General features: G+C 36.8%; 1 protein-coding gene across 1 annotated transcript in view; it reads left to right on the forward strand.

Moving 5' to 3' along the window:
• The window catches only part of LOC107585070 (exocyst complex component 4-like), a 103,980-nt gene that overhangs the window by 56,857 nt on the left and 23,455 nt on the right, over positions 1-23,668 (forward strand). Inside the window, exons 11-12 of the mRNA XM_016271962.1 lie at positions 14,503-14,722; positions 23,434-23,570. Of these exons, the coding sequence (XP_016127448.1) occupies positions 14,503-14,722; positions 23,434-23,570 (357 nt within the window). The remainder of the gene's footprint in view (positions 1-14,502; positions 14,723-23,433; positions 23,571-23,668) is intronic.

A 23,668-nucleotide genomic window follows, 5' to 3' on the forward strand; every position in this document is an offset into this window, starting at 1 on the left:
GCTAGTATGAACACTATCAACAAAAGTTTAAAATTTAAAAGTTTAATTTGCAGTTACTGAAGTCACCCCTATTATCACACTCTATAATGCGAGCGCTGACTGACTCACAATGCCCATTGTTACAAAAAAAGATGATTTAAAACAGGAACTGCTAGAATAGCCCATTCTGTTGCTAAGCGGTAGCCAGGGAAGGTGTGGATAGGCAGTGAGAGAGCCATTGTCAAGGTGAGTGTCTGGAGTCCTAACAGGAATGAATAGATGGCTGGAATAGAAATGTAAGGACAGTAGCATACAAACATACAATGGGATTCAAAAAAATCAGAGACTACTACTAACAATGCTGCTTTTTTGCACTTTTCATTTGCTAAATATATTAATCCTAAAAATATTTGAGTGAAAAGTTAAATTGAAATTGTGAATTGTGAAAAGAATTGTGTATATATATTTTTGTGTGTGTGTGTTTTTGTCAGCTTTTTTTGTTGTTTTACTTAAAAAATCAATCAATCAATCAAAGCCAGCTTTAAATTCATAAAACTCCAGATTTTCAATATGTTCTTATACTTCTGGGTGTGAATATATATTTAGTGCTATATATACACACATACTTTTTTCTGTATGAGAAACATACACAGAGTTGGGATGAGACCCCCAAATCCTTACTTCATCAGTCAACAGCCTACCAGTTGTCATACGCACACACGCGGACCGAAAAGAATAAGGACCAGTGTCATGAAGATCTTAGGCAGCTCATGAATCCTTGTATGTGTGTTATTAAAGATTAATGCTGTCCAGTGGCCGCTCTAATGCAGTGATCTTCATCACTGCGGCCCGGAATAGCCTCGGCTAGCTGCACAGACCCGGCCATGCATTAAACATGCCTCTTCTCTCTCTCTCTCTGTCTCTGTCTCTGTCAGGCCCGGCAGCGACCAGCTTGTCAAAATGGAGGCCGTCTTGAGTTAGGGCAGTGCCCTTTTTTCAGACCAAAAACTCTTTTGTGGAGAGACATATTGTATAAAATGAGGGATAGTTCACCCAAAAATAAAAAAAATCATGATGTTATAATTTACTCACCCTCATGTTGATCCAAACCTTCTTTCTTCTATGATACACAAGGATGATATTATGAATTTTGTGTCCTTAGAATTAAAATCAGTGGGGTCTAAAACAACTGGAACCCAGTGACTTTTGTTGTATGGCCAAAAAGACATTTTTAATAATTTCATTTTTGCGTGGCCTATTAAAACCATTTAGAATAACCATTATTGAAGTACTGAGTCATAGACTTGTACATTACATTTAAATTTGACATGATAGCTTTTAATGTGAGAGGGACAATGAAACATTTTTGTGTATTTTTCACATAAATGAGTTTTAGATCAAATAATAATTGGTGGGCCCCTTGCAGTACCGTGTAAGACTCATGTATTTGAGATATATACAGAGAGAGAGAGATGCACAGTGTCTAATGGCTAATAAACTTTAATTGGATTATTGGATTGGACAATCTATCTTTCTGCTTTAATTAAGCTCAGGGTCAAACACTCTCCACTCCTTCCATAATCCAACAAGTGCTGTAGGGAAACTGCTCATTTAAAGAATACAAATTAGCGTTAAATGCAAATCAAAGCGTAAAATCGACAATTACTGATGATGACCTGTTCCTGTGTTCTTTGGGCAGCAACCGTATGCTTCCTGAGTGACCAACATAGGCACGCATCCTGTGCATGTATAAGATGTCAAAGCCGCAATAATATTAACAGGTAAAACACTGCACTAAATACAGAGGCTTAGCGTTTCAGCATTAATGCTGCTTGAGTTTATAGAGCTTATAGAGCAGATCTTGTTCACATGTTTCCAATGCTTATAATTCCTGTTCAAGCTATGGACTGAATGTGCAGAGCTATGTTTTTAAACTGCAGATTGAGACGTTTCTAATGATGAATCAGAGTTCCTGGCTCAGGCGGTGTGCCTGCCATGCTGAGCAGGTAATAACCCCCGATTAGGCTCTTTATATGAGAGAATGAATGCTGAATACCAGGCCCAGCTCTCTGGAGGAGAAAGACACAAGGAGAGGGGGAAAGCAAATTAGAGAAGCTGAAAATAGGAACGGAGGATGAAGACGGCTGTTTGTGCTCACTTAGCTCTCATGGTTAGATCCCTGCCAGTGGAAATACACAAGGTTTTGAAATACACAACATGTTTTTTGTTTTGTTTTGCTGATTCCAAAATAATTCCATTACATTTACATTGTCATTTAGCAGACACTTTTATCCAAAGCGACTTAAAAGTGAGTACAATAAAAGCAGTCAAAACTAACAAAAGAGCAACAATATATGTGCAAATGACAAGTCTCGGTTAGCCTAATGCAGTACATATAGCAAGGTGTGTGTATATATGTATATGTATATATATATATATATATATATATTATACACACACACATATACACACGCACACAAAGAAAAACAAGTAGATATAATAGAAAAATAGAAAAGCTAGTGTTTGTTTGTTGAGAAATTCAGCTTATCATCAATCACAACTCCAAGGTTTCTAGCTGTTTTTGAGGGAGTTATGGTTGATGAGCCTTACTGGATGGTGAAAATATGATAACGTGATGGGTTTGTTGAAACCACAAGCAGTTCTGTCTTAGCCAGGTTGAGTTGAAGGTGCTGGTTCGTCATCCAACAAGAAATGTCTGTTAGACATGCTGAGATGCGAGCAGCTATCGTCGGATCATCAGGATGGAATGAGAGGTAGAGTTGAGTGTCATCAGCATAGCAGTGATATGAAAAGCCATGTTTCTGAATGACAGAACCTAGTGATGCCATGTAGACAGAGAATTAATGATTCTTTTTGTAATTTTAATAGTAAGGAAGAATGGACAATATAGGAAAACAGTTTTTATGGCATTCACAGGTATTTACGTTGTTTTATGTAATATTTCATATATATATATATATGTGTGTGTGTGTGCGCGCATGCATGTGTGTATCATTAATTGAATTAAATATTTGGGGAAAAATATATTACATATATGTAGTACTGTATTTTCTGGGGAAATTTCAATTACTAATCCTAGTGGTATTTGATTAATTCATCATGTTTCTGTATCTTCCATCTCTCCATGACGACCTTTATAAATGGTGCTTATTCATGAGTCTGTAGACTTAGGTGTCATAATGTTGCATTAGTGGAATGTGTTGTAGCTTTGGGCAAGCTGGCTGGTGAATCCCTGGTGAAGCCACAGGATTTAAATTTGATTTAAAACATGATTTACTGCAGTTACTCCAGGCTACTCTCTCTCTTTCTTTCTCATTTTGATATGAATTCTCTGCTGCTTTGCCCTGGTTGCTCTGTGCAAGCTCTGTGAAGCTCTGGCTGGCGGCCTGATTGTGTTGGGGCATTGATACAGCTCACCTTGGCATCCTTCATTATTGTGGGAGGTTCTGTGTCCTCTCTGATGGTACTTTTGGTAAGCGTTAGTTAAGGTATTGCTGCTAATCTTTGCACTAAAAGAGGCCAAAGAGAACAATTAAGGTGTTAATTGCCTTACTGCTATCATTTGTAAGTTGCTATCATGTTTTTTTTCTTCAGTTAATGGTTTTATAGGGCATCAGTGACTTGCTTTGCCCTGGCTTGCTAAGCACATCTCTCTTTCTATACCCATGGCGTCTCACCCCACTATTAGCAGAAAGTGATGTTGGATATTTGTTTCTCAAACTCTTTTTTTTTTTTTTGTTGATTTTATTTAATTCTACATCCGAGCATTTGTCGTCATAAAGAGTATTCAGAAACCCCATTTCATTAGCTGCCTGCACCAACAGATATTCTTTCAGCTGCTGTTTTGATTGTTGGAGGAGTATAGATGCTTGTTTTTTATTTTTGTTCTGAAAGGATTTGTTTGGGTGATTCTCTTTTCCTTCATGTTGCAAACAAATTTGATACTAGAATTTAACTCTGATTAGAGCAAATCTATTCTTGATTAGCATATGCCTGCAACTTTCAAAATGTTTCAATCAAGGTTCTTAGTGAATCAACTCTGAAGCATCACTGTGAAGAGGGTCCGATAATAGACTTTCAACTTTAAAAAATAACTAAATAAAATTAAAATAAAAAAATAACAAAAATGCATGCGAGTAGCAGAGGTCAAAAGAATTTCAGAGCAGGTTTTTTTAATATATTTAACATCAAATTGGCATTTACAAACCATCTGATGTTCGTAATTTGATGTGTTTTTACAGTGGAATACGATATTCATGAATATGAAACAAATTTCAGGGAATTGGGATTTTAAACAAATGTAGGCACGACTCTATTTTATCCATCAACTAAAAATTAACAAAAAAAAATTAATTAAGCCGTATTTATTTATTCTGAGCCCCATGGACCAATGAATTGTGCATAATATAGAAAGTATATTAGAAAAAATAATAATAATGGCGTTTTAAATTTTTTTTATTATTTTGATTATTATTACAATAGTTTTGCATTATTTTGTACATTTTTATTGGTGCTAAATTTCTTTAAGTTGGTGCAAAATTTGCATTGTCCGTAGACAAATTATATATATATATATATATATATACACACACACACACACACATACATTATATATTGGAATATACAATCGGAAACCAATAAGAATTATTTCAGCGTCGTCTTTATCTTCTAGAATAATTTTTCTTGTTCTACTTGTGTGATGTCGACTGATCATAACCCATAAATTATTTACCCAGAATTCATCTTCTCAACTAGAGTTCTTCTGTTTGCCTCATTTATGTTCATTAAAAGCATAAAACAAACTAGCTCTGATGGTTATGTTTGTGCCTAGCTTGTTTACCACCTGCTGCTTGCCATAATATTTCTATAGCATTCTCCACAAAACACTTCATCACTCACACATCACTCGCTAATCCCAGAAGAAGTACTGGCTTATATTATTAGGAACACACCATTGCTCCCTCCTTCAATCCACGTACACATTTCACTTCCTCCTGTTCCCAGTAACCACAACTCCTGTTAGCCTGTGTTTCTCATTCATCTGGATTAGAACGGAGGAGAGCACAGACAATCACACAGAGTCGCCCTCGGCAAAACTACCCAACTAGTTCAAATCTCGCTCAAGTTTTTTCCCTTATTCCACAATGCTCTCCAGGCCCTCAAAGATAGACAGCTTCGCATTCCAGCGAGAGGGTCACCTGACTTCATCCACATGCTCTACAGCCGCCCCCGTGCCTGCGAACGTCTGCGCTCCCGCATACCTGTGAAAGCCAGACACGCCGGCCATTTGCACGCTAATGTGAATCATATATATGACAGCTCGGGGCAGAGGTGATCTCGCCGGTCGCAATTGAATCTCACCGAGCGAAATATGAACCATATTATTTTGCCTCGGGAAATGGCGCATTGGCGCTGATTGACTCCGATGGAAAAAAGCGAGGAAGATGCCACCGAATGCCATTTTAATAGGTTGCTTTTTGAGCAGCACCTTCTGAATTTAACCAAATCTTGCCGCTGACCTCTGCCCCCCTTGTGACCAAGCAACACGGTATTTGTTTCAGAGCCCTACGATTCCCTTATTTCATTGTTTTCTTTTCACATCCAATCAACCACCAGTATACCTCAAACCATTTCAATATAACACTCGTGTAGATATAAGGTGGTAAATGCCTACTGGGAGAACAATGCTTTGGCTTATAGAGAGAGAGAGAATTTGCTAAAAGTGAGTTGTGGAGTGTGAAACAAATACAAGGGTTGTAAATATGATTTAGTGTTTTATTCTGATTTTGCAAACGGCTTCCCGAGCACTATAAAACCAGTAGTGACTTGTAGATTGGTTTCTCTTTTATGTGCACCTGTGGGTGATGGAAGGAATAGAAAAAAGCCCATTTTCCTATCAGAATGATCCCTGTGCTCAGTTCACTCGGTTACGATGTGACACTATGATGCAGTACAGTGTTGTGTAGCTTTAAGAGTCCATTGAATGATCTGACCACTATAATGACCTATTGTAGGGGTCGCTGGCAGATAACATCCTTTAAAGCCCCTTATCTGGCTCTGCTCTGCAATACATCCTCTGGTCTGGAGTGAGAAAGCACTTATTTTTAGTCTTGGTGTCTGCTGCATTGCAGTATAGGGTCTTGGAGGGTGTTACTGTAAGTGTATTCATGTATTCTAGTTTTGCTTTCTCTCTTTGTCTCTGAAAGGAAGGGACAGTTGTGTATTAGTGTCTGATGCTCAAGGGGCCTGTAGCGGACTACACTTACAGAAGTGAGTCATATTGAATCATTCACTGTCTCCACAAAGGCTATAAATGGGATAAGAGTTGAAAAGAAAAGTATATCTGTTTCATCTATTGTTTGTGATGAAACCCAAGGCTCCAGACTGAGTCTGAAGTGATCTCAAATATGTCAAAAAAATAAAAAAAATTGTAATCAATTGAAATCTATTTGCTTTGATGACAGTCTGGAAAACTTTGTATGCTTCCATCATGTCATTTCACGAATGTCTTTTATCGACTGTTTTCTTTTTTTTTTTCTTCTTTTTTTTATGAAGTCAGTCGAAAAGATTTCACAGAACGGTTTCAGAATTGCTGTGACTCAGCTGTTTGAATCGGATTCACTCAGTAAATCGTTCAGAGCTGTTAGTGTGTTCGCAGCTGACTCACTGAATCCCTCACTGAATCATTTTTGGTTGTGTCTGATTCAAAATTAACCAGGAACCATTACTTGTCATTAAAAGTACAACTTCTCAAACAGAGTTTTGTTAAATTATATATTTAAAAGAAGCATTGAAATTTAAGCATTTGAAGATTCATTTAAAAAAAAAAAATTTATTGGTCAGACTTTAACAAGAAAGAATATTTTTCCAGAATCAAATTGGATCCAAACTGCTTCTGAATAATCTTTTTTGCGTGATTCTCTATTATGCAAGCTATACCGTTTGTTTGCAAAATTTTACGTTTTAGAAACAAAGCATCACATACTTTTTTCCTGCAACTGTATGTGATGAAACAGAGGTCAGAGGATGAGAAAGGCAGTGGGAGGGGAAGATACTGAGAAATGGGCGAGAAAGCAAAGCAAAGAACGTGAAAGTGAATCAGGAAGGGTAATTTATCACCATGGGGACATGTCAGCCAAACGAGCCGATCTCATTTTCTGTTGACTGCAGGAGTCCAAGTGCCTGGTCTTCTTCGTGTGATAGATTTCACCTAGTTTAATTGGCCTAAAACACCGCTTTCCCTCTCGCTCGCACACTTACATTTTCATACCTCAAATAGCCGAATTGGTCGGCCCTAAAAAACATTTCAGAATTTCCACCAGAAATGCAGCTCATTACAAACTGCTCTCTTTGGTTTGCAACTTCTGTATTTGTAAATAATGATGCTGTAAAAAAGAAGAGGAAAATTGAGAGAAAGAGCAGGAGGTAGAAAAGTGAACTACTTTGCAACTCTGGCAGTGTATCGCATCGCATTCGCTCTCTGATTTCCGCCTCCATGCATTTTAATTAGCGTGCCGGTCCTTTCCTTTCCAATAAGGCATTTCTGTCCTACACCCATTGCTCTACCTTTGGTGAGACAGCGTGTGTGTGCACATGTGAGTAAGATCTGCAGCAGACAGCATGAGGTCTCAGAGCAAGTGGGTGTATGTGTGGGTTGGCCATATTCATTTACCTCACCGCTGTCTTTGTAGGAACGCAATGAAAGCTAAATACATCGCACGGCGAAGTCAGTTTAAATAGTAACCCAATAAATGCAATCTTAATGCTTTCTAAAGACAGTTTCCCTTCATTAAGGTGGCGGAAGAACTGACTCACAGGTATGTACACAGAGAACTGACATACTGCCATCTAGTGGTTCATTTGAGTATACCAGTGGTTTGCTCTTCATGCTCATTTATAAATGTCTTCACATGTGTGACCCTGGACCACAAAACCTTAAGTCGCTGGGGTATATTCGTAGCAATAGCCAAAAATACATTGTATGGGTCAAAATTATAGATTTTTCTTTTATGCCAAAAATCATTAGGATATAATGAGTAAAAGATCATGTAAAGATCTAAGTAAAGATCATGTTCCATGAAGATATTTTGTAAATGTCCTACAGTAAATATATTAAAACAATTTTTTTTTATTAGTAATATGCATTGCTAAGAGCTTCATTTGGACAAAATACCAAATATTGTCCTATCATAACAAACCATACATCAATGGGAAGCTTATTCATTCAGCTTTCAGATGATGTATAAATCTCAATTTCGAAAAATGTACCTTTATGACTGGTTTTGTGGTCCAGGGTCACATATATTTAACCATGTGAGACCTACAGAATTAAACTTTCTCTTTTTTTGACTAATACATTATTGGCTTTGTAATTGAGATGAGGCATCAGCTATTAAAAACCTGCTTTTGAAGCAATATTATGTTGAAATAAATAAATTATGGTCTATAAATTCCATAAAATCATCCCACACTGCAGTATTTTTACGATCATTGAAAGGTGGCTTCTCATTGTCACTATGGTGAATATCCTCTACTTGTTATATTATGACAAGGTAAAAGTGCCCATAAAATATAGAAACGTCATTTTTATTGATCTTCTGTCTGTTGCTTAGATTTACACATTTTTTTTCACTTCTGGTTGTGATATGAAAATACATCTAATCATAAGAAACATGCTGGAGGGGCAGATGTGAAATCAAAATATGAGGACTGTCATTTAATTAAAAAGTTTTCTTAAATGAATTGCATGCTATACCAGTTAATTAAACGCACATATTTGCTAAAAATGTTTACTGAGAAAAAAAAAACACCAAATTATGATCATTTGAAAACATTAAATTATTGTATCTGATAAATATGGATTAAAAGTGGCTTATGTCAATATATTGTTTGTTTTATGTCCATATAATTGAATATAGACCTAATAATGGCATGCAGTCCACAGCAATAGATTTCAGATGTCAGTGTTTTTTATTTATTCATTTTATTCATTTGTTTTATTTATTTATTTATTTATTTGTACACTAGATGGACCGTTTTTCAAGTTCAACAATTTTACAACCAAATGCATTTCAAGACCCCTGTATTTTGTTCTGTTCTGTTGCACTCCGACTAGCTTTAAATGCAATAACGATTTTCTGAATTCATGAATTCTGCTTTGCATTTACTGTAAGTGTTACTTCAAGCTTGAATTGCTAGCAGAATATGCACGACCGTTCAAAAGTCTGGGTCAGTAAATACAGTGGGGAAAAAAAGTATTTAGTCAGCCACCAATTGTTTATATTTATTAGTTAATACTTGAGCATGGATTCATTAAATTGCTCAAAAGTCACAGTAAAGACAATTATAATGTTACAAAAGATTTCTACTTAAAACAAATACTTTTCTTTTGAACTTTCTATTCATCAAAAAAAAATAAATCATGGTATCCACAAAAATATTAAAAAAAAATTTCAACACTCATAATAATGATAAATGTTTCTTAAGCACCAAATCAGCATATTAGAATGATTTCTGAAGGATCATGTGACACTGAAGATTCTGCTTTGCATCACAGTTATAAACTGTACTAAACAGTAAACTGTTTTACTGTAATATTTATTTTTGACCAAATAAATATAGCTTTTGTGAGCATAAGAAATGTGTTTCAGTATACATACATATATTGAAAAAAAGGGATTCTATTATGTAGACTAAATTAACAGATTTTAACCTCACAAAGGAAAAGATTTTAAACTTTAAAAAGGACTGTTCCCTGAAGGAATGACAAAGCCTAAAATCTGTTTAGACGGTCTAGACATAGAATGCAGTATAAAAGCAAAAACAGTTTGTGCGTGGTCACGCTCACGATGTCCCTGATGCATTTTTCTCCTCTGACTTTGGACGAAGCGAAACATAATTAACTGAGAGAGCCAACGAGCCTTTATGGCAGCTGTCACCTTCCATTTACCTCATAAGACCAGTGATCAGACAGACTTATGGAATGAAATATTAACAGCGAGATGATCACATGAAGGCTGCGCCCATGATACGTGTTTGTGTTTCACTGTGTGCACGTGTTGCTGTGTGTCTATTAGACGAGTGAGAGTGAAAGTAAGAGACACCATCTGGTGTGAATAATTCTTATAGAGGACATTTATATTGGTGACATAATGAAGTGGAGATTAAGCTATTATCTTTGTCTGTAGTTCGAAGCCATGCCAAATTATTCAAGAGGGTCCTGAGAAGCCTTGCCATATATTATATACAGTCCCGGCTGCAGAATTATATGATACACAGAACAAATTTAAACTGGGACACTTCAATTACACTATACAGTTTTCTTTCTGGAAGTTTATAGTGGCTCATTTTAAAATTTTAAGCTTGACTAAATGGTCATCGGTGCTGATTAATTGTTGTACTGATTAGGGATGCACCATTTTTAAAGTTCTGACTATATATCATTATTTTCATACTATGACCTATAACAATAAATGACTATTGTTTCTATTCTTTTATACTTTTTTCTCTAAATAATAAAAAAATAATTATTTAAAACTAAAATAAATCATTTAAAATTCTAAGTGTATTTAGCCATTAATATAATATACCGTATTAAAAATGAATATTTGGTGTTATAAAATTATTCATGTTTTTAAATATTAACTTTAAGTGAGTGTTAGATGATGGCAAAGTTAATCTAAATGTAAAAAACTGAGAAATTATCATATCCAATATTAATATCCAATAAAGATAAATTAAAAATGATTAATATCGGCCGATAACCAATATTGCATTGATATATTGTGCATACTTAATACTGTGATATGACATAAAAAAGGAAATTAAATGTAAAATAATGCATATTAGAGAAGTGAGCATACAGAATTAAATATCCAAAATCAGCTAATACGTTAAATTAAAAATCTCTAATATTGGCCATTAACCAATACAGTACCGATATATTGTGCTTAACTTCATTGTGATATCACTTAACACTGATGTTTTTTTGTTTGTTTTTTAACCAAGGTGAAATAAAATGATAAATTATCTAGAACCCACATGGATCAGTGTTTCTTTAACGAAACATAGTGAGAAAATAAAAAGATTTAAAATGTTTTAATGGATACTGAAGTTGCATGTGTTTGAATTAAAAAAAATTATAATTTTCATTTCACACTCATACTTTTAGTTGTAATACATCACATCCATTCAGATGATTTTAATGCATTCATATACACCCGAAGGTGAAATCAAATCCAGAAATCCCTCATCCATATAGAATCAGAACTTCACGCAGTCCTGTGTGACTCTCCATTGGAAATGAATGGCTTATCTGATCTATAGATGGTCTATCATCTGCAGTTTATCATATCCAGTGAAAATTTAGTTTATTATTTTTAATGCTCATGTTTGAAAAAGTGAGCAATGAGAATGTGGCATTTATGGATTCTTCTACTGTTGTCATAGTGAACAGTGTGACTATTCTCAGCAGGGCATCTGGTGAGCCCAGGTAACGATGGGAGGACAGAATCGAGTTTTGAACCGTCCTCGTTCTCTTTTTCCATCCTCTTCCTCTTGACTCAGTTTTCAAACATCTCTTAGTACAGTCAAGCCTGGTTACACACTCACATGCTGTTCACACATCATATACAATTGCAGAGAGAAGCGTCCAACTTCTCCACACCTGCCTAATGCAGCGTGCACAGATCAAACACAGAGAGTGTTTTTCATATACACCCGAAGGTGAAATCGAATCCAGAAATCCCTCATCCATATAGAATCAGAACTTGAATGAAATGAATGGCTTATCTGATCTATAGATGGTCTATCATCTGCAGTTTATCATATCCATTGAAAATTTAGTTTATTATTTTTAATGCTCATGTTTGAAAAAGTGAGCAATGATTAGTGCTTTCTCTGTTCTCAGTTTAAGAGATGAACTCGGCGACACTTACTCATCATCTCCACCGTAGTAATGCACCTTGTTTCATATGGATTACATAATCTGACAATATTTGTTTTCCATTTGAATTGGTTCATTTGAAAATAGACATTTCACTCTATATATATTTTAATGTCTGTAAGGCAAAGATCTAGGAGTTTCGCGCTCAAGTTCACAGACCGAGACCGCAGAAAGCGTATCCTGTTTGCTTTCATTATTTTACAAAAGAGTACAGTCAAGCCTGGTTACACACTCACATGCTGTTCACACATCATATACAATTGCAGAGAGAAGCGTCTAACTTCTCCACACCTGCCTAATGCATCGTGCACAGATCAAACACAGAGAGTGTTTTATTTCTTCTTGCCCAGTAGCATGAACAATTTTAAGTTTGTCTGCGATTTCTTTGATTAGCACTTAAGTAGGGCTCAACAACAACTAAGATTGCAAATGTGACAAAAAATAAAAACCGGACAGTATATTTAATATCTATTGGCAACAGTCAACCTTTCTTGTTTTTTCATGCAGCTCATTGGCTTTTTTCCAGGCTGTTCTGTGGGTCTTCCTCTAACACACACTTCTGTCATGACGGTCAATGTGGTCACGCTCACGATGTCCCTGCATTTTTCTCCTCTGACTTTGGACGAAGCGAAACATAATTAACTGAGAGAGCCAACGAGCCTTTATGGCAGCTGTCACCTTCCATTTACCATATAAGACCAGTGATCAGACAGACTTATGGAATGAAATATTAACAGCGAGATGATCACATGAAGGCTGCGCCCATGATATGTGTTTGTGTTTCACTGTGTGCGCGTGTTGCTGTGTGTCTATTAGACGAGTGAGAGCGAAAGTAAGAGACACCATCTGGTGTGAATAATTCTTATAGAGGACATTTATATTGGTGACATAATGAAGTGGAGATTAAGCTATTATCTTTGTCTGTAGTTTGAAGCCATGCCAAATTATTCAAGAGGGTCCTGAGAAGCCTTGCCATATATTATATACAGTCCCGGCTGCAGAATTATATGATACACAGATCAAATTTAAACTGGGACACTTCAATTACAGTATACAGTTTTCTTTCTGGAAGTTTATAGTGCCTCATTTTAAAATTTTAAGCTTGACTAAATGGTCATTGGTGCTGATTAATTGTTGTACTGATTAGGGATGCACCATTTTTAAAGTTCTGGCTATATATAATTATTTTCATACTATGACCTATAACAATAAATGACTATTGTTTCTATTCTGTTATACTTTTTTCTCTAAATAATAAAAAAATTAATCTTTAAAACTAAAATAAATCTTTTAAAATTCTAAGTGTATTTAGCCATTAATATAATATACCATATTAAAAATGAATATTTGGTGTTATAAAATTATTCATGTTTTTAAATATTAACTTTAAGTGAGTGTTAGATGATGGCAAAGTTAATCTAAATGTAAAAAACTGAGAAATTATCATATCCAATATTAATATCCAATAAAGATAAATTAAAAATGATTAATATCAGCCGATAACCAATATTGCATTGATATATTGTGCATACTTAATACTGTGATATGACATAAAAAAGGAAATTAAATGTAAAATAATGCATATTAGAGAACGTTAGCTGTTAACGATCTGTCCGTCACGAACTGCGTGACTTCGCCTGTGGATTTATTTTTATTTATTTTTTATGCGACTAAGCGTCTAATAAAATTTTGGTCGACTAAGCCTCTTCTGGTCGACTAACGATTAGTCGATTATTAGGGGGCAGCCCTACTTATTAGTTTATTTTGGTTTTTAGGTTTGTAATGGCAGCGTTTTACTAAATGCCACGGTACAGTTGTTGCTTACTGAGGGCTGAGCCATGCTTCCAGTTAATGTCTCTCTCACACACACAAACACACATTCACGTGCACATGTGTGGATGGGCTCTCCTCTGCTGGGTTGACTAATTGGCTGTGCAGTGCTGAGGGGAGGTGTTTAGAGTCGGGGGTTTGTGCAGCTGTAGTCTTGTAGTGATAAATCAGCTTTCCTGCTGATCTATGAGCCTCTGTCTCTTCGTACGCAACAGCCCATCCCTGCTCAACACCTGCCTTATTCCCTCACTGACACACATGGTGTATGCGCAGTACATAAAAGCCAGAAATGGTGCTTATGAGTGTGTTTTCCAAGTCTGAGGCCACACTGGAAATCTGGGATTCAAAATTTCATTTTAACCTTAAACAGAAAATCAAGATGTTGACATAAAAAAAAAATCTGACAAAAGTCTAAAATTATATTAAATTATTTTAACATATAAATACAAATTGCCACAGTATATACTAATAATATAATTTGTAATAAGAACATTTTTATTTCATTTTGAAATTAAATGCAAAATGAATCAATAGTGTAGAGACGCCAGAGAGTGATTGGGACACAATACAGGTTGGATTCAAACCCAAATTTTCCACATCAACACCACTGCACAATGTTCTAACCACTGAGCCTCAGCACTGACATATACAAACTTAGTCATATCTTGCATAGACATGTCTCGTTTCTGTAATTTAATGAAAATGCTTTGTCTTCTGCGTGCCATCAGGTTCATTCAGGAGATCGAGTCCCGTATGGGTCCAGCTCAGGCCAAGCAGTGTCAGCTACGCACCTTCCTCACCTACTACATCAACGACCTGTTCCTCAGCCAGGTCCGCACCGAGACCAATAAGGAGATTGAGGCTGTGGCCAAAGTGTCCGACCCGCTCAAGATCCTGGCCAGCGCTGACACCATGAAAAACCTGGGAGTTCAAAGACCTCTTCTACAGGTATCTTGTTTTAAGAAACTTCTTGTTTTTTTTTTAGAAAAAGTATGATAATATAAGTACACACACACAAATATAAAGATAATACAGCCTTCTTTTTCTCCTTCACTTCTTCACACTCTCCTTCTCTTTCATTAGTCGATCCATTTATTAGACTGTTAAACAGCGTTTGCCTACCGGTCAAGTGTACAAAAGCCCGGTCTGATTGTTTTCTCATCTGAATTTCACAGAGGGGGAAGGTTATTTTTTTCTCTTCCCGTCTCTTCTCCTTCAATCTGCCGAGAGTGCCGATAAAGGCCACCTACCCCCTATCACCCTACATCATAATTGGAGCTGAAATTGTGTTTGATCCTGGCTGACCTGGAATCAGCAGTTAAGTGCAGCTTATATAACACACAGCGGGGCACCATGGTGACCAGCTGCCAGCTGTCCATCTCTCTCAGGGCTGCTTTCTGGCGGCACAGGAAGTGCAACACTTTTATTGCCACGGAGAACACAGAATGTGCTCATCAGCTTAGTTCATCAGCTAAGGGAATGAGTGCTGTCTCTCCTCTCACCTAGTATTTGCTTGCTTGCTCCTTACAGAATCATTTAAAAAAAATTTAAATGTTAAATTATATTAGATTTTATACTTCATTATTATTGTTATTTTAGTACTGCCTTAAAGAAGCTGCCTTAAAGATATTGTCTTTTTTGTTTAGCTGCACGCTTTTGTTTGTTCCTGAGTGTATTCATGTGCAATTGTGCATGTACTACTGAGTTATTTCAATGTCTTCCTGCTCTCTGAATCCATGATCTGGTCAATTAACCTCATGAAGAAGCTCTCTTTGCAAATATATGAGAGCAAGAATGCACTTGTGCTGAGTGTGATGAGTTTAGCGCTCTGTTATAACTCGGATGAGAGCCGTTATGGGCCCACTTACTCTTTAAATTGAGACCTGTCATCTCAAGTCTCTCCAAGTTGTGTGTTCATGTGTGTACGTTTTAGCATTGCTTTCATTTTGAGAACAGTGGCAGTTCATTACAGAGGGGAAGGCACCAAAAGCTCACAGCCATTTGTTTACGATTATGATTTCTCCTTAACGAGGACTGCGGCATCTTGCTAATTACCCTGCTGGGCTAATGAGCGGATGAAATGGGATAGGGAAAGCTTTTAAAACAGATACAGAAGGACTCTCACAAACAAAAAATTACTTTTTGTCTTTTTTCCTCACAAACTTTTTTTTCCCCACAGGTCACATGCATATACAGTGGGGAAACAAAGTATTTAGTCAGCCACCAATTGTGCAAGTTCTCCCACTTAAAAAGATGAGAGAGTCCTGTAATTTTCATCATAGGTATACCTCAACTATGAGAGACAAAATGAGAAAAAAAAATAACGTTTGACCTCTGTCATTGCCAACAAAGGGTATATAACAAAGTATTGAGATGAAATTTTGTTATTGACCAAATACTTATTTTCCACCATAATTTGCAAATAAATTCTTTAAAAATCCTACAATGTGATTTTCTGGATTTTTTTTCTCTCATTTTGTCTCTCATAGTTGAGGTATACCTTTGATGAAAATTACAGGCCTCTCTCATCTTTTTAAGTGGGAGAACTTGCACAATTGGTGGCTGACTAAATACTTTTTTTCCCCACTGTAACTAGATTTATGTGGCAAATTCATGTTATTACATCAAAAGACTGCAGTCCTTTCAATTCAACTGATGGAATTTATCAAGATTCAGCTGACCATGATGCAGTTAGCTTTCTTTCTTATGTCCTTTATGTCTTTTCTGTCGTTACCTCAGAAATTCCTCTGTTCTGACTTGGGTTTTTTCCTCAGGCCAGCGTTAGTCTTTTGGGCTTTGACTGCACCAGAGTGGCCTGCTGAGTGTGTTTCACCACCTGTGGGCCAAAAAACAATCCCTCCTCTCTCCAGTAATCTTCCCTCACTAACACCGGCCAAACCTTGGGCTAAACCCCTACCTAAACTAGGAGTGTGGAAGAGACTGACAACGATTATCACCAACTGCAGCCTGAATTCGGACTGTGGTTTTATTTTAGTTTAAATGTACAGGGGGGGTAGCACGGAAGAACTGAAGCTAATCTCTGCCCGTGGAGCTAAAACAAGCGAAAAGTGGCCAAATATGCTGTCAGTCCTGGTGGATTAAAGCAGGCCAAGTTCCGGATTTTAGCCTAACTTGAGCTGAATTTGAAGAGAACTGCTCTTTTAAGTCATTTTAATATATTTCCAGCGCATTTGGGTTTTTTCTGCAGGGAGTGTGCGTGCATATGTGTACAGAAACATCCGTTCCATAATGATAATGTGTATATCATTGCCTTCTGTTTGTTCCCCTCGCTGCACCATTAGCCCCATATGGCTCTATTTTAGGGGGTGTATGTGAGCCTATGTGCGTGATTGAGAAATAAACATAAAGAATCTCAGAGCTGCTACATTTATTATAGATTTATGTGTGGTCCTGTATTATTATGCTGAAGTAAGACTTTGAAGAGCTCTGGAAAAGAAAGAAAGAGTGAGTTAAGCGAAGTTTGGAGGTACAAAGTTAGAGGTGGATACACAATAACTTAGTTTTTCTTGCCTAAAGTTGTGCGTTCTATCAAAATCTATGGTATTTTGGCACAAATTCATCCTTGATTTGATTAGAAGCTTCAAATTAAGTCAATATACATGCACACGCCCATACGCACACATTGTTTATGCCCTTAGATTGGTCCTCAGCTGTGTTGAATGTGGATTTACATTAATTTGTTCAGTAATCAGTTCTCCTCCAGAGATGGAGAGCCGGTGTACCTTTATTTAAATAATTTCTAATAAAACAGGCTTAATCCTTTGCCGTCGGATTTACGGCAGGAAGTGCAGTCCTGCTGCTATTATGCCACTCGGTTTGCTTCGCTGGTCGAGCTTGTCACTCACACACCTCGCTTTAGAAGAAATGACAGGCTTACATTTAGTTGTTACACATGTAATGCATGTTTGTGGTTTGCGCTTGTGTGTTTGGCCTTCACTTCATCCCATCAGACTCAAACAATGTCAGACGCAGAATGCTGAGAGCCATAACAGAGGCTTGAAAGTATAGTTCACACACAAATAAACATTTCATCACTTATTCAACTGCATGCTGTTCTTGTATAACAGATTTTTAGCAAAATGGTAAACCGGGAATGTAAATTAAATAAAATTGTTAATAAAAATTAAAAGTGATGACTTAAAAAAATACTTTTTCCTCTTTAAAAAAAAAACTAATAAATTATTTAATGATACTAATAAATAAAAATAAAAATAAATGAAAATAATAATGTTAAATATAAATATTAAAAATGATAAATAAAATAAAATGTGATAAATACAGTTTCTTCCCCTTATTATTTCGTTCTTCTATAGCTCACATATTAAAATATGTGAATTTTTAAATATCTAAAGCTATTGTTTGACTTCAAAATACTTGGAATATGTAGTGCACAAGTCATATGGGCCACTTTTATAATGCTTTTTGGAACCTCATAGTCCAAGTCAGATTTCACTTTCATTGTATAGAAAAAAGCAACGTAAACATTCTTTATGGGGGTAGAATTGTTGCATTATTCCAGATAAATAGATTATGATCCACAAGTAAATGTAAAGAGATTTACAAAATAATTAACATATTGACAAATAAATAGAATGAGATCCACAAATAAATATCAGAGTTTCACAAACATTAATTAAATTCACAAATAAAAAAATGAGACTTGCAAATAAAAAATATATTCACACATACCTTTTTATTCTACAAGCACAACTTTGCCTGGCATTTATTTGTTAATCGCGTCCTGTGCATTTGTAGATCGCTGCACGCATTTGTGGATCGCTCGCTGTGCATTTGTGGATCGCTGCGCTATTCGTCAAGACGCACACCAATCCACAAATGTATGAACTCCACCCACCGTCTACTCAAGCCAATCAGATAACAGCCACACTTCGCTGACCAATCGTAGCACATTCTCGCTATAACCAATCACGTTTTGCTTCTACAAATGCACAGCGAGCGATCAACAAATGCGTGCAGCGATCTACAAATGTTAAGGACGCGATTCACAAATGAATGGCAGGCAAAGTTGTGTTTGTGACAAAAATATATTTGTGAATGTTTTTTATTTGCAAATCTCATTTTATTTATTTGTGAATTGAATTAAGTGAAACTCTGAGATTTATTTGTGGATTTCATTCTATTTATTTGTCAAAGTTTTTTTTTTTTGTAAATCTCTTTACATTTATTTGTGGATCATAATCTATTTATTTGGAATAATGCAACAATTCTACCCCCATAATTCTGCCTTTGGTTCTCCAATGAGGAAAGAAAGGCATATAAGTTTGAAATGACATGTGATTTAATAAATAATGACAGGATTTTCTTTTTGTGTAAACTAACCCTTTAAACAAGGCATTACACACACACACACACACACACACACACACACGCAGAAGCAAAATCCTGCATCTGCATCTGTCCCCACAGTTGCGTTGTGGTCTTGTTGCGGTTGAGTGGCAGGGTCATGTTGGCACGTGTGCATGTCTGTGGGTCTCAGTGGTGTATGGTCACACTGACAGTGATGAATGAACTGTCGCATCGCTGCCCTTTTCATGCATTACACTCCTTTACCCTGGAGAGGCTTGTGAAATTGCTCTACCACATTAATTTACTATGAATGATGCAAATATCATGTTTGTGTGTATTCACACCATGTAGAAATGTATGGGTTGCTGGTATGGATTGGTGTGGGTAGGTGTGTGTGCGTATGTGTTTGTGTGTGTTGTGGTGTAATTGAAGTGCCGGAACGTTCAGGTTAAATGCTTTGAACTCTGTGCTATGGGGTCAGAACTGAATTAATGGAGAAAACCCATGGCCCGTGAACCTCCTCTAAACACATACAGCCTCATCTCAACGTCTGTCCACCAGCTTGTCATCCATTCTGAATAGGATTCGGTGTTCTCACATTCATGGAAAACCCGGAAACGTTTACATTGTGATTTCCAGGCCTAGAGAATTGATGGAAATTAATAAAAAATTTTAAATGGAAAAGCAATGGATTTTATATAGATATATAATTATTGTTTTTTTTTTTTATGTTTTTTATATACTTTTTAATATATATTTTGGCAGCCATTACGAAGAGCTCTGTCATTTCTGCTGCAACTCTCACGGTTCTACTTCGCATTCCGTTAGAGAGAGTGTGGATGTGTTGTGCAATTTGTGTGTATACACACTCAGGCCTCTGAGTGTCTCTAGGCATGTGCGTTAAGTTCTCTCTCCGCCTCACTGCGTGTTGTGTTTCCCTCTTATTGACGCTCACCAGTCGAGTCCCACTGCACGCTGAGCATTCATTAGTATGACTCTCTTTATTTATACTGCATTAAACCTTCTGCCATTAGCAAATACTCCCTCCAGCAGCTCTGCTCATTTTAAACACCTCCGTACAAAGAAGCAGGACTGTAATCAAGGCTGGCGTGGCTGGACGTACTCCAATAAGAATTCAACGGTCCTCTGTAGTGTGAGCGGAGTAAGAATGGGTCAGGAGACACAGAAATTTTCGGCAACAGATCTTAAACCTCCCATGGCACAGTGGGACATTTAAGTAGAAAGGAAGGATTTTGCTTGCGATGAAACAAGAGAACCTCTGCTGGTTTGATTTTTCTCTAAAGCTCTTGCCGTCTGTCTATCTGTTTCACTTGTGAGGATTCTATCCATCCTTCAACTCTCTTTTTCTATCTCTCTCGCTCTCTCTCTCTGGAGCTTGATTACTTTTTAATGATTTCTGGGGCTAAGACGAATGAGTGTGTTAAATGAGGAGAATTAGACATGTGCCGCAGAGCGCTGGGGCATTTGTTACTTGAATAATGGAGCTTAGAGACTTTGTTTACTGGGAAATATTGAGCTTCACAAATTAGATGGGGAGAGGGAGACCAAATATTGCAACTTTCAGTATGATATTTCTCTGGTCACTCTCTGTAGCTTTTATTTGGGCCGGACAGTATATCAGAAATGTATGATCTATTCAATATTATAGATCATGTTGCTAATATAAAATTAACTAACATCATAAACAATGACTATGATTTTAATCCACTTTTTCATTTGGCTATAGACTTTCCTAAAGTCCACAACAATGTCACGATCACTCCTTGTGTCATGACCGACTATGACTTGCGTGTTTGAGAAGACATATTTACTCATTCAAACCTCATTAATATGGTAGTAGTCTTGGGCTGTAGTCTATCTGTCTATCTGTAGTAGTTTTGATTAGTTTTCACAAATATGTTTTTTTGAACTGTCTGATTCACGAATCGTTTGGGTCATCATTACTCATAAGTCTCTGTGTTGCATTTTATGCATTGCAAATGATTTAAGTAAAAAAATATATATAGGTAAAATTGTGTATATATTGGTGAATATAAATACAATTATTAAATATAATTCCTCCTACTATACATTTCAAAGGTGTACTTTACATGTATATTTTATCTATATGTCTGTCTGTCCGTCCATCCATCCATTCATCCAAAATATTTATCAAATACCATTAAATTATGAAAACTTTGGAAATATACTATATAAAATATAAAAAATATGATGTTATACACACACACACACACTGTATATATAAAATGGCATTACAAATGTGGAAAAAGTATATATATATTTTTAAGTTATTTGAATATATATATATATATATATATATATATATATATATACATATATATATATATATATATATATATATATATATAAATCAGAAGTTATTTGTATATATATATATATATATATATATATATATATATATATACATACATATACACATACACATACACAGTGCTGCTTGAAAGTTTGTGAAAAAGTTTGTGAACCCTTTAGAATTGTCTATCATGTGGACAAGCCAGAGAAATACTGGAGAAATGTTTTGTGGATGGATGAGACCAAAATAGAACATTTCAACGTTATGTTTGGAGAAAGAAAACACTGCATTCCAGCATAAGAACCTTATTCCATCTGTGAAACATGGTGGTGGTAGTGTCATGGTTTGGGCCTGTTTTGCTGTATCTGGTCCAGGATGGCTTGCCATCATTGATGGAACAATGAATTCTGAATTATACCAGCAAATTCTGAAGGAAAATGTCAGGACATCTGTCCGAGAACTGAATCTCAAGAGAAAGTGGGTCATGCAGCAAGACAACGACCCCAAGCACACAAGTCATTCTACCAAAGAATGGTTAAAGGAGGACAAAGTTAATGTTTTGGAATGACTGAGTCAAATTCCGGACCTTAATCCAATTGAAATTTTGTGGAAGGACCTGAAGCAAGCAGTTCATAGGAGGAAACCCACCAACATCACAGAGTTGAAGTGGTTCTGTACTGAGGAATGGGCTAAAATTCCTACAAGATGTTGTGCAGGACTGATCAGCAGTTACAAGACACGTTACTTGCAGTTATTGCTGCAAAAGGGGGTCACACCTGATTATATATAGTCGATTACCATCAAAATGCTGAAAAATTCTGATATGTATGTTCTATGCTCATTTCCCAGTAACCATGCCAATTTTTTCCAGACACTCGTTCACACACACATAATCGGACACCCTATGGCATTGATGGACTTGTTCCAGTGTGACCAGGGGCACAGCTTTGAAGGCTAGTGTTCCCCTGCTGAGTCGTTTCTCCCCCACCCCCCTCAGTTCCCTGGTGCAGTTGACTGCTAGAGAGCTCAACGGGCCAGGGCAGTGCCACGGATCATTACCTCGCTCTCCACCCCCGGGGCTCAGGCAGGGGGCACAAACAGCAGGCATTGATATGTGTATTAGCAGATTGTACGTCAAATGTGCAGCAATGCGCTAATAAGAACAAAATACTCTGGGCACTCGCCGCTGCCCCCTGCTGGGCAGGATGGGTCACAATGTGGTTGGATTGAGTTAGTGCTGAGTCCAATTAAACAGAACGTTTGTGCCAATGCCACAAGGAAGTTATGATTCGGTGCACTAGGCAGCACCGTTGCCAATGTGGTGCTAACGTTCGCTGTCACTTTCAGTCAGTCACTGCTGGTGTTAGAAACTTTGATGTTACCAACCAAATGTTGGTAGCTATGCTAACACTCACGGCTCTTTTGTTTTGGCCCTTCACAGTGTTTAAAACGTGGCCCTTTTTTGTGCCCGGGCTCCTGTTCTGTTCAAGGGGAAACTTATTCTGCTAATTTCGTCATTAGCTTTGATGGCAAAGCGAAACTGTTAAATGGTAGGAAGGGTTGAGGAAAAGGAAGTGCTTGAAGGATGTGGATGAGTGTAGGTATGTCATTGACACATATTTAAATAATATCCATGGTCATATGTTTCTGTATCATTGTGCTTCATCTACGACAAAAGGGTTGTCTGGCTCTGACAGGTGAATGGAGGGTTTTGATTGTGTTTGTTTTTCGGGCTATTTTGACGTATTTGCTCAAAAGCAAGCAATTGAGCAGGTAGACTGCAGCATTTTGTAGTCTATCACGGTCTTTTATAGAGGACGTCTGGACTGGTCATTCTTAAACTCAACCCTGACCTCAGACCAGAACCTCCCCCGCACCTTAACAACAGCGACATTCACAGTCTCTAAAGCAATCATCTGATTCATAGAAACGAATAGAGGTGATGCCCTGACTTCAGAGTGTATCATATTGAATGTGTGTTTGTTTGTGTTTTCAGAGCACTGTGGTTGTGGAGAAGTCCATTCAGGATTTAATGAGTCTGATGCAGGACCTCAGTGCGTACTCCAACCAGTTCCTGGAGATGGTTTGTGACAAGCTCAAAGAGTACAAAGAGATCTGCAATGCTGCATACAGGTAATAATACTGTGACACACTAAATTATTTTTTTAACTGTGTGAATGTGAGTGTGCTGTCTGTATTTAATGTGATTCAATAAAAAGTACATGTACTGC

Source organism: Sinocyclocheilus grahami, unplaced genomic scaffold (assembly GCF_001515645.1).
Source record: "Sinocyclocheilus grahami isolate Dianchi unplaced genomic scaffold, SAMN03320097.WGS_v1.1 scaffold1.1, whole genome shotgun sequence".
NCBI lineage: Eukaryota > Metazoa > Chordata > Actinopteri > Cypriniformes > Cyprinidae > Sinocyclocheilus > Sinocyclocheilus grahami.